At 60.8% G+C, this 15,340-nt stretch overlaps 1 protein-coding gene across 1 annotated transcript in view; it reads left to right on the forward strand.

The window, feature by feature from the left end:
• Positions 1-3,712: 3,712 nt before the first annotated feature.
• Positions 3,713-15,340, forward strand: part of SLC12A7 (solute carrier family 12 member 7) — a 77,953-nt gene continuing 66,325 nt past the window's right edge. The window contains exon 1 of the mRNA XM_081052947.1: positions 3,713-3,908. Within this exon, the coding sequence (XP_080909073.1) occupies positions 3,779-3,908 (130 nt within the window). The 5' untranslated portion in view covers positions 3,713-3,778. The remainder of the gene's footprint in view (positions 3,909-15,340) is intronic.

Consider the following 15,340-nt stretch of genomic DNA (forward strand, 5'->3'; position numbering starts at 1 on the left):
AAAATGCCATTGAGGGAACACCCACAGAAGCTCGGCCTGAGAGATGAGGCCAAAGCTATTTTCAGGGGCAAATGTATCGTCTTCGGTGTTTTATTTACCAAGACATGATGCAGATTGCTTTTTAAACTGAGTATTCAGATCAAGATGGTAGGAAGAAAGAGTGAATAGAAGAAACAGTGAAGACAAAAGCAGAATTCAACGAAGGGGAGGCAGGACGTTCCAGCCCCCGGCTCCACACCCTCCCCGCCTGAAGGCTGTTTCATGTCTCCTGTCCCTCAGTGTGATTTTCTGGCACCCTTGAGTTCCTCTTCCCGCCCCTGTCACCCTGCATTCACCACCCTCCATCATTCACCTCTTGCTTTACCAGGTATATCGACAACGTATGTGAACCAATCTGCATTTTTCCGGTTTCAACACTTTGAAGGAATAAGAGGTTTTACATCTTTTTCTCTTGCAGGTGGGTAGTGATGATCAGAGGCCCCTTGGGCTTCTCCTGGTGGGGACCCATCCACCCCCAACATGACAGGCAGAGCGGTGTGAGGCCCCCAGAGGCACTCGCCAAGGAGCTCCCAGGTTAGGCGCTGCGACCTCCGTCCTCATGGGCCAAGAGGCTGGTGGCTGCTGTGGCCTGTTCGTCCAGGCTGAGGTCGTGTGGCCAGTGGTTTCTGTGCAGCTCCAGTGTCTTCAGGTTTCTAGGACAGCCAGTGCTGAGGGACTAGGTGGGCAGAAAGCCTGTTCCATCGAGGCTGTGGCTGGACCGAGCAGGTTTGAGCATTTTGCAGAGAAAGCTGGAGACGCGGGCTGTCCTCCTGCACACCCTAAACGGTGGGAAGAGAAGGCTGAGGGGCAGAGAGTCAGTCTTGGAACCGACCTCTGCAGCTCCATTCCAGGCCTCCCTGCTGTCTCCGGTCTTAAGAGAGGCTGCTAGCTCCTGGTGATTGATGGTGGCCACCAGGGCCACCCAGTGGAGTGCAGCAGGGCAGACACAGACACCCCAGGCCACTGCCAGCACCAGGCCTTATGGGGAGATGGCAGGACTGTTGCCATTCCAGTTCAGCCCGTACAAGGAGCGGTAGCAAGCGTATTTCATATTGCCCTGGAATCTCTACAAAATTCCACAACAAGAGCAAAAGGGGGAAAAGAAAACAGAAGCAGAGAAAACAATGAGGAAAGACAAAGCTGTTATTCTTTGTAGGTAAAAAGATTCCCTTGCAAAAACCTAAGAAGTTGAACTGGAAAAAACAGTTGAATAATGGAATTTAGAATTCTGTGAGGTGGCACATTACAAAAGAAATACGCAGAAACCAGTAATGTTTTGCTTTGTTTTGTTTTTGTTTTTACATATCAGCATAGTTGCAAGATCCATTACAGAAGTAACAAAAAATGGTGGGTACACATGAATTAACTTGCACAGGACCTGGGTAAAAGGACCAACACCATAAAGATGTCACTTCTCAGCAAATTTGTTTACAAATTGGATTTCCAATTCAAACATAAGTGTGTTGTGTGTGTGTGGAGGGGAACTTTCCAAAATGATTCAAATATTTATCTTGAGGAAAAAAAACACAATAGTATCAGTGCGCAAGAATGGCCTAGAAAACACTGAAGGAGACTGGGTGTGAGAGGGGCAGGGCTGCTGTCCTGTCCCTGTGTATCACAGACGAAGATCTGGGAATGGGGTGGGGGTGGGGTGGGGACAGGAGTGGCTCCTGAGCACCAAGAAGAGCCCGTGAAGGCTGTGCAGGAAGAAGGTGGGGGTGGCCATGTGTGGCCGAGTGTGAGAACTTGGACCCTGGCCGAGCTCTGCAGATGGTGAGCGGGGGTGGGGGAGGTAATGAGAAGGTGGGTGAAAGAAAGCAGCCCTCGTCCTCCAGAACCCTGGATCTTTCCTGCCGCATTCAATGTGTCCTTAACACCTAACCTCTCCTTCGTCTTCATTAACAGAGTCCCCAAACATTAGTGGGCATATTTCCCAGCCTTCTTTTTTTTTTTTTTAAATGCTTGTGTAATTTTTTTTTTTTTTTAGATTTTATTGGGGAAGGGGAAAAGGACTTTATTGGGGAACAGTGTGTACTTCCAGAACTTTTTCCAAGTCTAATGGTTGTCCTTTCAATCTTAGTTGTGGAGGGCGCAGCTCAGCTCCAGGTCCAATTGCCATTGTTATTTGCAAGGGGCGCAGCCCACCATCCCTTGCAGGAGTTGAGGAATTGAACTGGCCTATGTGGTTGAGAACCGACTGGCCTATGTGGGAATCGAACTGGCAGCCTTCGGTGTTAGGAGAATGGAGCTCCAGCCGCCTGAGCCACCAGGCTGGCCCCTCCCAGCCTTCTTCATGGGCAGGTGTGGTCACATGACCAAGTTCTAGCCAGTGGGTCCAGCAAAGGTGTTGTGTGCAGCTTCTGGGTTGCGCTCTTGGGAGGGGGCTAATTACCTTCCCATTTCCTCCCTCCCCTATTGGAATACAAATGTGATGGCTGGACCAGGGGCAGCCATTGGGCGCCATGGGGTGAGTGAATGGAAGCAGATACTGGAAGGTGACCACTGACCTCCTTCAGTCATTGTGCCAATGTCCTCTTCCCCTGGGGCCCTCCTGGACACTCATTCACAATTTCACCCCTTCCAGACCCCTTCTTGTCTGCTTCTTAATCAGGGCTCTTATCTCTACCTCCACTCTAGAATGTATGCTTCAAAAAAGGCAGGGATTTCTGCCTCCTTATGTCATCCACCTGGCATAGCCAGGCACTAAGAAATATTCGATGAATGAGTAAACGTGCAAAACACGTTGCATATTGTAGCTTTACACGGATAAGTGCAAAGTGTCAGCGTAGTACCACAACATTAACCTGTGGCTGCTGCAGGTGTTGCAGGATGCTGTACTCAGAATGGCTGGTTCTCACCCAGGTTTCCCGGTGAGTCGGTCCCCACTCCCGACTCCCTGCCTCCCCTCCTCTTTCCCGCCTTCCACTCCCCCTCAAGCCCCACGGACTAGCAGCCTCCACCCCCCTCCCTCCTGGAGCTTTGCTACCGGGCCTCAGTGGGCGTGGTCGGTCGCCCCGGCCACCTGTCCTGGCCACCTGTCCTGGCGCTAGGGGTGATGGCCATCCATCGGGACCAGAGATCCCGGGCGTCCCTTGGCCCGAGCGTCCCCAGGACCGGGCCCTGGCGCGCGGACCCCTGACCGCCTGAGGTGCGACGGGGTCTCCCAGGTCTTGCAGCGCGACCCCCGAGGGCGTGGTGTTTGGGAGGGACACGACTGGCTGCGCTATCAAAGCTTTTGTGTCGCACAGCGAACAAGGATCTTCGGCGACGGTTGGCGACCACGTCCGCCCGGCGGCCCGACGCCTCCTCGCGGGTTCCCGAGCCCCCGACCGCGCAGGACCCCCCTCCGGCCTCCTCTCGGGAGCCGGCCCCGCCCTCCTCCGCGCACCTCCGGCCCCGCCCCCCGCCCCGCCCCCCGCCCCGCCCTCGCCGCGCCCCGCCCCCGCCCTCCTCCGCGCACCTCCGGCCCCCGCCCCCCGCCACGCCACGCCCCCCGCCGCGCCCCGCCCTCGCCGCGCCCCGCCCCCGCCCTCCTCCGCGCACCTCCGGCCCCCGCCCCCCGCCACGCCACGCCCCTCGCCGCGCCCCGCCCCTCGCCGCGCCCCGCCCTCGCCCCGCCACGCCACGCCCCTCGCCGCGCCACGCCCCCCCTCTTCCGCGCACCTCCGGCCCCGCCCGCGGCCGCACAGCCCGGCACGCGTCCCGCAGCCTTCGCGGCACCCGGGGACCGGAGGCCACCATGTCCCAGCGCTTCGTGGTGACCCCCGCGGTGGGCGGGGCGGGGGAACCCGGCCCCGCAGCCGCCCCGGAACCGCCGCGCGTGGATGCGCTGCCCATCCTGAGCTACGGCCGCGAGCCGAGCCGCTACGGTAGGCGCTGCGGGACGGGGACGTCCCCTCGGGGGAGTGCAGGCGTTGGCTCGGGCCGCGGCCCCCTGCGGGGCGGGCGACGTCGGTAGTCGCGGGCGTGTGGCGGGTGGCAGGGGCGGGAGAGCCTCAGAGGCGCTGGCCTTGGGGACACGCGTGTCGCCTGTGGTCCGCGCCGGGTTGAGCCGCGGTGGTGCAGCCATAGCGCTCCCCTCGGAAGCCTCGACCGCAGCCCCGCCTCCGCCCGCAGTCCGCCCTGTGTGGGGGCCCGGTGGGGGCAAGCCGGGCATTGTCCTGGGGACTGGCTGGTGACAGCTCCCAGGCCCTCTAGTCTCCTGGCTCCTGGAGCGCAGAGCGCAGGGCCAAGTCGCATCCGCAGGTGTGGAAGGGGTGTGTAGAGACAGGCCTTGGAGACCGAGAAGGAAGTGCTCTGCTGGCCTCCTGTCCCTCTAATGTCACCGCCCCAGGGTGGTGAGGCCTCCGGTGGGAGCTGTGCTTTTATAATAAGGACAGCCCTTCTGGTCAGTCCCTGGGTTTGCGATTTTCCCTCAGCCACCCCACCTGCCTGTAACCGTCTAACGACCGCCTTTGTGGACCTTTGGACTTGGCGGGGGGAGGGTTGGCAGCCAGGATGTCCCTCTGTGGCTGGATGTACAGAGTGTGTTCCTCCTGGCCACTCACTGCTCACTGAGGTGTGGCACCCACAGCCCTGGGAGGGGAGGGTGGGGACGTGTCGGGACAGGGCCAAGCCTGCTTTCTGGTGACAGGGCTCAGGAGCAGGGCTTGACTAAATCTGAAAGGCTGCTTGAGCCTGTCCCTCCAGTGCCGTTCCTCTCCCTCCTGAGATCCCAGAGCACTGACCCCAGCGTGGGACAGAGGTGCCCAGGACCCAGGCCTGCCCAGGGCTTGGCCTCACCTCACCTGCTACCGGGGCGGACAGCCCGTGGGTGGGCACTCGCTAGCCCTCCAGACCTCGGCTACTTCTGGGCTGATGTTTCTCCCAGCCACCTGCAGCTTCTCCAGTGCCCAGCGGTCCCTGCAGGTCAGCTGTGGGAGGGTAGGCGGCTCTTCAGGCAGAAGGGCCTCCCCTGGGAAACTCAGTGCCTGCGAGTGTCGTGTGTGCACACAGTGAGGGCAGCTCTGCGCGTGAGGGCTGAGGTTTCAGATGCTTGCTTAAGGCCTTCCGTTGAGTTACTGGGAAACGCTCCAGCACCATGGTGACACCTGAGCGGTGCCTCCCCAGGTGAGCAAGGGCCTCCTCATGTGTGTGTGCATGCAGAGGTAGGTGCGTGTGTCACAGCCCCCTGCTCTCTACGACAGCACCATTGGCACAGATGGGATTATGCGAGTTGGTCCAGTTCTGCTCTGAGCTCTAGGTCAGCTGTGGACGTGTGGACAGGACTCTTGTCATTCTGGTGGCAGCTGGTTCTTAGGTCCTGCTCCCTCTCCGTCACCCTCTAACCCTGGCAATCATTCCTTCAGCTCCAGGAGGGGCATATGGCACCTGCTGTGCACCTGTGGCCTCAACCCCAGAGCAGGCAGGCCCTCTCCACCGCACCCCTGCAACAGTACTGTGGGTGAGGCAGAGGGAGGGTGCCCTGCAGACGGGAGCTGAGCCATCTCCTGCTCCTGCTCACCCAGGGACACTGTCCTTTGTTTTACTCTGTGAGCAGGTGACTCCGCATTGATTAGAATAAATCAGAGCCCAATCAGATCAGATCATCTCTATGACCTCTTACGACCCCCAGCCTATTCTGAGTGAAATGGCTTTGATGAAGGGAGTGAGTGGAGATTTCAGGGAGAGTATGGCTGAGAGGAAGAACCACATGAGAGCCTGGGTGAGGGCTTCCTGACGGTGGTTGCACTGTGAGAGGAGCTGGTTCTCCTGGGCGGCAGAGCTGGGTCCACACTCCCTGCCCCTCAGACCCTGAAGGTGATAGTCCGGTTCCCTGCTGACTCCAGCATGGGGCTTGCTCAGCTCCCACACTCTCCTCACAGGGACTGGGGCCTCGGCCTTCCTCTGGGCTGGAAGATGGACTCCCGGTGGGCACTGTCCCATCATGGGGTGCGGCCCTGGGTCAGCTGACCGTCCAGGTCCTCCTACAGTGCACCCGCTTTCAGGCCTTGTCTGCCTTGATGGCCCTCTGCAGCCAGCTCGCTGGCCTGAGCCCTTGGGGAAGCGTCTGGTGCCAGGAGACATGCTCAGGTCTTTCCACTTTCCACGGGGCTGCTGAGATTTTCAGCCTTAGGCTGGTGGAAGAAGGGTGCTGCCCGAGTCCTCAATGTGTTTGGGGCCAGGGGATCCCACCGGGCCCTCAAATTCTCCCACACCCACCTTCATTGCTCCCTATGGACTGCTATCTAGGGGGTAGGCCTCCCTCCCTCCCCACCACCGCCCTCAGGGGCTGAGGACCCAGGTGGGGACGGCCACCCTGGCTGTTGCCCCACTTCAGCTCTCAGCTTTGGAAACTGCTGAGCCTGTGGCCACTGCCTGCCCACGCTTGGCTGGCCAGCCTTTGCCAATAGACCTTGGGCTCCAGGGTGCAGGCGTTCCAGCCGGTGGTCAATCAAATGATTTTGTGTTGTGCCCACTATGTGAGAACAAAAGCTCTATTATTTGACATTTCATTTAGACACTGACACTAAGTTTAAAAAACGAAACAGGCTTTATTGGCATCTCGGTCCTAGCCAGGAAGTGGAGCGCTGTGGGTACTAGCTCAAGTTCACTTCCTGTGGGTACTAGCTCAAGTTCACTTCCAGGTGTGTGTGTGGGGTGGTGATGGAGGGAACTGCTAGTCCTTGGAGCTCACAGGCTCCTAACTCTGCGCAGGTCCCCTGGTGCCTCCCTGCAGTGTCCAGCCTGCAGTGGGAACCGCAGTTGCCATCCAACTTTGCCCCCAGACCAGCTCCTTCCAGTGCGTGCGTGCGTGCAGAGAGCATGCTGTGGTGGCAGGACGGGAGCCCAGCTCTGCGTCCCTGTGCCGTCCCTGTGCATGGCTCAGCTAAGGTTCCCAAGGGGTCCACTGAGAGCCCAGCACACACCGTCAGGTCACCACGGTGTGCTGCTGAGCCGTGGGGGTTTGGCCAGCGCGAGAGCGGGGACGGAGAGTCTGTGCTGGGACAGGAGGCCTGTGTCGGAGCGCCAGGTGTGACTCCCTGCCCGCCCCCAATGTGGTTGTATCCTGTGAGCCCCAAGCCCAGGGCAGGAACGGGACAGGATGTGTGAGGGGACCACAGAGCATTCCGGTCTCCCAGGAAAGGTCTGGCCGCACTGCAGTGGGGCTGGAAAGGTCACACATGGTTTGGGGGGTTCCAGGGGAGCAAGACTGAACCATCGTTCTCTGCCTATTCCCAGTAAAGGGGTGCTGGCGGGAGCCCTCATGCAGTTCCATCAGAGGGTCCCAGATCTAGAATCAAGACATACGATGGACATGTTTCCCCCTGGCCCTCTCTGGAGGGCAGAGGAAAGGGAGAGGGTCCAAGCCTGGAAGGCGAGCCTGCACGAGGCTGCCCTGAGGACACTTGGGGAGGGTCACAGCCAGCTCAAGGCCATGGGGGGGAGGCGGCCCGAGGGACACATACTCACCCCCTTCTCCTGTGACTCCCCCCCAGGGCCACACTGCACTGAGGTCAGCTTGTCTCCCCAGGAGCCAGACTCCCCTCCGCCTTCTTGTATCTCCATGGTCTGGGATGGGCTGGACCTGAAGCAGACTCTGAGTGGAAGGTTCTGGAAGTCAGCAGGGCAGTGGTAGGGGCCTGTGGGTCAGGGTCAGTGGACAGCAGCCTGCCACTTCCACGGGGGTATCTGTGAGGAAGCACCTTCTGGGCTGATAGGGCCAGCAGAGGCCATCTGCATTGGCAAAGGGCACACAAGGACCAGGCAGCCTATCCACTTGGTCAGCAGGAGCCGAGGGGACTGGCCTGGTCAGGCACTGCCGTCGCTGGGCAGTGTGGGCACCTCAGTCTCCAGCTCCACAGCTGAGGGTGTGGAGTAGACACGCAGATGGGGTGCAGTGGGGGGACGGAGGGCCATCTGGTTCCCCAGGTCACCCTCTGTGACAGGCCCTCAGCGGGTCTGTGGACCACCCGAACACCCACCCCCCACCCCTGCCCAGGTGGTGCCTCTGTGCTTTTTACACAACTCCGTGACAGTCCGTCATAGGTGTGTGCTGGAGGCAGGTTCTTCTGGGCAGGGTTCCTTCTCCACTGCCAGGCAGGAGCCGACTGACCCAGGGTGGAGGCGGCTCTGGTTTCGGGGAGCCCCCAGGCATGCAGGCTCCGTTTTCGTTCCCTTAAATATTTTATGGAGCACGGCCGCTTGTTAATCTGTGAGCCACCTCACGGAGCAGCCGGAGCAGCCATCCAGAACAGCCAAGGGTCTGGTCACCCTGATGCCCGAGAATTCTTGCTGTGGTGATTTCTTATAGAAAGCTCTTGGGGACACGTCCTTTGCTGCTCTTCTTTGCTGCTTAATGTTCAGTGTGGCTTCTTTGTATACAGGGCAGGGTGGGGGAGGTGGGTGCCGAGTGGGAGAAGTGGGGGTGGGTTTTGAGGCACCGGCTCACCTGTCAGGTTTCTTTCTTTAAAAAAATTTTATTGGGAAATATTGGGGAACACTGTTCCTCCAGGGCCCCTCAGCTCCAAGTCGTTGTTCTTCAGTCCAGTTGTGGAGGGCGCAGCTCAGCTCCTAGTCCAGTCGCCGTTTTCAATCTTAGTTGCAGGGGGCACAGCCCACTATCCCATGTGGGAATTGAACCAGCAGCCCTGCTGTTGAGCGTTCACGCTCTAACCACCTGAGCCATCCGGCCGCCCCAGGCTCCTGTGAATGGAATTCTAATCTTCAGTGAGACAATCACTGCACAGTGGGCTGGGCCCCCACCCCCGCCGCTGTGCGCACCCCCCACACTGGGGCTCCCGGGCTCCCCAGTCCCGGCTGCCCGTCCTGCACATAGTCAGGCCACACTGCGGAAGGTGGAAGCCACCCAGGTGTCCACTGACAAACACAAGTGGTCCATCCGCCCAATGGACTGTGATTCCCACACTCTGACACCAGCCACAGCAGGACGGACCTTGAGGACACTGCTGAGAGAGAAACCAGACGCAAAGGACAGATACTGCGTGATTCCTCTTACGGGAGTCCCTGCAGTGGTCAGACTCAGAGACAGGAAGTGGACGGTGGTGCCAGGCGCTGGGGGAGGGGACGGGGCGTGAGTGTCTAATGGGGACAGAAGTTCCGTCTGAGATGATGAGCAAGTTCTGGAGATGGTGGTGGGGGTGGTCACACAGCAGAGTGAATGTGCCTAATGCTGTGGAACTAGATGCTTACGATGGGTAAAGTGGTGCGTTGTAGGTTATGTATAGTTAGTTGACCACAGTAGAAAAAAACACGGAAAAAAAAAAAGCAAACAGGAGGGAAGGGCCAAGAGGGAACTAAACACCTCCCCTTGCCACCTGCTCCTGCCAGAGAGCCCGGTCTCTTGTTTCCTTTCTGGGAGGCCAGTCTCATTAAGTCGATCTCTCCCTGCAGGGCTCTCCCAGGAGTGGGTCCTTTTTAATCTAAATTGCTCTCTGCACGGTGCAAATTCAGGCCTCTTTACCGGAGACATTTTTGTCCAGGGGCCTTCCTGTTTCAAATAACTCTCTGTGTGACCTCTTCCGTGCTGTCCTGGAGGGGCAGAGGGGCCGCTGGTGGCTTCCTGCGTGCAGATCCCAGGGAGGGGGCTGCAGGCCTGGGACGGCCGTTCATACTGCCCCCTCTTGCCCCCCCTCCTTGGACAGTGAAGCTGCAGCCTCAGCCGTGGGGGGATCGAGGGCCCAGCTTTGTGCTGTGGAGGCGCCTTCCTTCAGACAGGGGGACCTGCCTGGGTGACGCGGGCTGCAGCCTGCAGGGGCCGGCCCTGGGCACCGAGAGGGTGTGCGAGGCAAGGCTGGCAGTAGGTGTGTTGGACCCCTTGGTGCACAGGCCGTGTGTCAGCCGTGAGAAGGGAGTATGTGCGTGCACACAGGGGCATGTGTACGTGTGCACGGGTTCTCCTGCCTCAGCAGAGCTGCTGTCCCGCCCTGCCCTCGCTCTGCAGTTCGCAGAACAGTCCCATGTGGTCACCTCACTCGTGTCTTGGACGCCCAGTGAGTGAGGGGACACGGTGTGCTGCCCGGTGGACGTGGCCCCCTGTCCTCACCGGGTGCAGGCTGCCTGAGCCCCTCTGTTAGCAGCCCAGGTCCCGACATCACCCCCACTGGGACTGGGTGGGCTGGGGGGCCTTTGAGCGCTCTGGAAGCTTCCCTCAAAGCTGTGCTGAACAGCAATGCTCACTGCAGACACCTGAGAGAGAAAACGTGGGAAGAGCAGTTGTTAGGGCCCCGGAGAAGCAGACCCACCAGCGCATTGGCTCCCACCACTGCGGCGTGCTGAGTCCAACACGCGGGCGGCCAGTGGGCGGGAGACCTGGGGAAGGGCTGCACTTCCTCCACGGCCATCTGCGGGCAGCGTTCTTTCCTTCTCAGAGGTTAGCCTTTGGCTGATTGCACAAAGCCCACCCACAGTAGGGAGGGCAGTCTGCTCTACCCAAGCTCCACCGATAAGTGATAATTTCATCCAAAAACACCTTCACAAAAACATCCAGAAAGAGCCAATATCCGGGCAGACTTCCAGCCCCCAGGACAGAGGCAATAAATGTCTGTTTTGTGGTGCCTTTTATGCCCACTCTCACAGATAAACTGTCCACCTGTGGAGCCCACGGGCACCCCCGCACCCGCAGGTAGGCTCATCTCAGCTCAGCCTCCTCCGTGGCTGTGCCCCACGGCTCTGCTCTGCCCTGAGCCCTCAATGGGCACCCCTGAACTGCCGTCGCGGCCCACCTTGAGGTCACTCTGAGCTGTCACAGCAGGGCCCTGGGACCTCCCCAGCCGAAGGCTCACAGCCTGCCTCCCCTGGCTGAGGCTCCCTGCCCGGCAGCCACTCCATCGGGACCCATGCTGCCCCCCTCACCCTACCTGAGCCTCCCCCGGGGGCCTAGGCTCCATGTTGCCTCGTTGCCTGGAGACCTGAGTGCTCCTGTCCCCCTGGAGACACAGTGAGTGCTGCCATGATCCTCAGCAAAGGGAGGGCAGGCCACATGGTGCATCACAGAGCCCCATCCCCATTATGGGAGGGACACCTCCTGGGGGGCTGCCAGCAGGGGGAGTGGGCCAGCAGGTAACCCCCAGTTTGCCTGTGTCCAGAGTGCTAACAAATTGGGGGCAGCCAGTGTGCAGATGAGCTGTCAGGAAGCCGGGAGCCCTTAGGGATGACGGTGCCACCCCAGGAAGGAGCCAGCTGCCGCCTCAGCAGGACCTGGCGGAACCTGCAGGGTCCCGGTGCCCTACGCCTGGGAGGGGCCTGCAGGTGCCGCAGGACTGGGTCTCCCCCAGCACCGCATAGGCGAGCCCTCAGCCTCTGTGCGCCAGGCCCTCACAGTGCCCCCCCATACTGCCCCTACCGCGTGACTCTGCTGGGTTCCAAGCCTCCTGCGAATCCGACCTGGGCTGCATGAGTCCAAAGGCTTACCCAGGTGCAGACGCACCTCAGCTGCGATTGGGAGCAGCCTTCCTGAGGGTCCCCTGGGGGAGGCCCCGGGGTGCTGAATGACGCAGAGACGCAGGGAGCCCCTGGGCAGCTCACCTGCGGCATCCTGGCCTCTAACAGCTCAGCTGGCCTTGTCCCTGCCGTGCCCTTGATGCACTGAGGGCTGTGGCCTCCTCGTTCCAGAGCCACAGTTGCAGGTGGCCACGTTCCAGCGTCTGTGACCAGAGGTCTCTTAGCTGAGGATGTCCTGGGACGGGTGGCCTGAAGCCATCTGAAACAGACAGGGTGCCTGTGCTCTGATGCGCCCCCATCTGCCCATTGCCAGAGTGGGGGAAGGGGATGCCCTCCAGGATGGCGGGAGGGCCGCTCACAGAACCCACTTCCAACAACATCCACCCCCAGGGAGCTGGGTCGCTGAAGTGGAACATGGCTACACAAGGTTCACGTGAGCCACTGCCTGTTGTGAGAAGGATGGTTGAGTGGACAGGCATTGGGATTCACCAAGCTCCTTTACTCCAGCGCCACCAGCCCCTCCCCTGCAGGGACCATTTCTCTCAGCGTGAGCCACATCTCACTGTGTGGGCCAGGCCCTACTGTCCTAGTGTCGGCCAGGCTGCGCCCTCTTGGTTGGGGTGCGGGGCTTCATGAGAAGCTGAGCCCCTGCTGGGGTGCCTTCCCCCATGGCCCATCCCCTGGTGCACGGCCCTCGGCCCCCGTTCTGGCGTGTGTGCTCCCACAGGTCACCTGTGGTGCTGTCACCAGCCCAGCTCCCCTCCACAGGAAGCCCACCAGGCTTAGCAGAGGCCCGGGAGGCCTCCCTGTCTTCCTGTGTGTGGAAGAGGACCAGCCAGCCAGACCCACGCAGGCGAGGAGCCCACTTGTGGGACCTTGGGGGACTCCAGGAGTGGACCTGCTGCTGCCCTGAGGCCCCTTCTATAGTCGGGACCATGGCGTTCCGGTCAGATCCACTGGGACAGGGCACAGGGGACGGCGCGCGTGTCCCACTGTGTGCAGAACACTGAGGGAGTGACTCCCTGGGGCCCACATACGTCCAAGTTTGGACCTGAATCCTGTTTTAGTTTTGAGGTTTGTAGGGGGCTAAGTGGTGCCCCCCAAACGTTATGCTCCTGTCTTAACCCCTGATTCCTGTGAACGTGGCCTTATTTGGAAAAAGGCTCTTTGCAGATGGGGTTAAGTTAAGGACATGGAGATGAGGAGACCCTCCTGGATCATCTGTGTGGCCTTGGATACAGTGACAAGTGCCCTTGTAAGAGACACAGAAGGGAACAGACACATAGAAAGAGACGGGAGTGACGCAGCCACAGTCCAGGGCCTCCTGGAGCCCCAGAAGCTGGAGAAGGCAGCAGGGCCGTCCCGGAGCCTCCGGAAGGAGTGCAGCCCTGAGTCTCCTTGATCTCAGAGTTCTGGCCCCAGAGCTGTGAGCACAGGCGTGTGCATGTGTGCGTGTGTGTGCGTGTGTGTGTGTGTGTGTGTGTGTGTGTGTGTGAGTGGAGCCACCAGTCTGGGCTGGGTCACAGCAGCTGGCCCTCTGAGTGGTGCCTGCAGGGCTGGCTGGCTGGGTTTGCCGCAAGGTAGTTCGGGAGCATACAGGCAATGCTTGCTGTACCCACCACCCAAGTGGCATCCCCATGGGGCCGCACCACTGTCTGTGTCTACAGGGAGCAGCCCCCAGCCCACACCCCCAGCCCTTGCTGGGGCACCCAGCCTGCAGCTGGAGCCTGGGGCCTCCTGGGGCCGTCCTCGGAGAAAGAGGCTGGACCCCAGCATGGAGGTGACCACTGTGTCCTGGAGCCGGTGGGGACACTGGGACTGAGGGGTGATCAAAGGAACCCCGGAGGCTGGGACCTGAGCCGGAAATCAACGCCCAAAGCAGACCCAGCTCCAAAGTGCAGCTTGGCCAGGGGCTGAGTCACCCAAAGCTGCTCTCGCAGAAAGCGCCGGGCAGGCAATGCCATCCCCACCCTCCAGGGCCCCATAGGTCCCACCCGTTTCCCTGGCCAGAGCTGCCCCCCTGTACCCCCACTCCCCAGTGTTCTGCACAGACCCAAGGCCGGGCCCTGGCAGGTGGCACAGAGCACAGAGCATTACATCACCACCACTCTTACACAGCCAGGCATCCCCTGGAGTCCTGGAGGGTGGCCTCGCCCGGCACTGGCCCCTGCCCACCTGCACTATGTTCCCTCAGCCCTTTGCACTTTGCCTACGTTTGGTAACAGGCTTCACTTGGAAGCCAGGTTGTGACTTGAAAACCCATCAGGGGGTGAGTGTGCAAGTCCTGGTGCTGAGGACAGGCCGTGGGGCAAAGGGCAGGAACGGGGACAGAAATGCAGAGGCCCACACACGAGGCCAGGCCTCGGGCACATGCAGCGCCTGCCTGCGTCCGTCCGGCGTGTGCGCAGAGAGCTGGGAACAGCGCCAGGAACTGACTGGCCCAGGGGGCTGGCTGACGTGTCTGTGCGGTTTTCCTGCGGCTGAGTGTTGTTCTGCACGTGTATTTGAATCAAAGGGGCCATGCTCGGTTCTTGGTGCTCATTCTGGCGGCTGGCGGTCCCTGGGCAAGTGACAGCCCTCACCCTCGGCGACAGCCTGAGGGCAAAGCCCTGGGCCCAAAGACAGCCCCCCACGTGTGAGCCCCCCGGTACGGGAGCACGGGAGCACGTCTGTCAAGTGTCCACCGTGCGCTGTGGTCTCCAGGAGTCGCGGCCCCACCCCTCACCCCAGTAGGTGTCCAGACAAAGCCTGGTGGACCCGCTGTGGGGGCACCTGGACTGGCCCCTGAGGCAGGGTGGGATTGGTGTGAAGCCACTGGAGGTGGAGACATCCAGGGGTGGGTGACAGGTGGTCTGAGAAGACCGGGCAGGGCCGGGCGATGAGCACAGTGGGTGAGGGCAGCAGGGGCTGCCCAGCACGTGGAGGTGGCAGCTCCCTGTCACTGTGGGCACAGGCTGCGGTGCTGTGGCTTCCCCTGCAGCGGCATGCTGCCCGGGCCCTGAAGGACCCGCAACTTAGTGGGCATGAGAAAATGTCCCGGCAGAATCCACGGCATCACCTCCGAAACGTGTGTGTCACCTCCGCTTGCCAGCACAGCTCAGGTACGGCCTGCCCGTGGGTTCTGACGGGTCCTGACTGCTTGCTGGAGTGAGCAGGAAGAGCCTCCCCGGCAAAGGCCTCTTCCAGGAAGAGACGCCCCAGCTGCCTGGGTAAGCAGCCCAGGGACAGCAGTGCAAAGTCCCGGGGCAGGGCCCACTTCCGAACCGGGCTGTGGACGTGCACACAAACCTCCAGTGCCAGTGGGCAGAGCTGAGTCCTGTGGCCAGGACTCCCGGGCAGGCAGACGAGTGGGAGAACGCCACTGCTGAGAGAGGGACATGCAGGTGCCCTGGTGGGGGCTGTGGGTCTGGGGAGGCCGGAGGTGGGGAGCTAAAAGGGGCAGCCTGTGTGGGTGGCCGGGGAGTGTTTGCTTTCTGTGGCTGGTCCTGAGTGGAAGTGGGGCAGTCGCTGACCACCTGACCCATTGCTGCTGGGGCTGTGGTCGGGCCCTGGGCTGCTGGCCGCGGAGGCCGTGTCTGCGCCGTCTGCTGTGTGGGCAGCCCCTCACTGCGCAGGGGGTGGGCTGCACAGGGAGCAGGTCCTGGTTGCTCCTGTTTGCAGGTTTCGGGAGGGGCCCCATGTGGCCCCACCAGGGATGAGGGCGGATAATGTCTGCAGTCCAGGCAGTGAGCTCGAGGGGGTGGAAACCTCAGGGGAGATAGTGACCTTCAGTGACCACTGAAAAGTTGCTAGCCGTGCTCTTTGGGGCTTTGTGGGGCTCCGTGGGGGAGGCATCAGGGTTGTGGGGTTCTGCGGGTTG

This window comes from Rhinolophus hipposideros (assembly GCF_964194185.1).
Source record: "Rhinolophus hipposideros genome assembly, chromosome: 7".
Lineage (NCBI taxonomy): Eukaryota > Metazoa > Chordata > Mammalia > Chiroptera > Rhinolophidae > Rhinolophus > Rhinolophus hipposideros.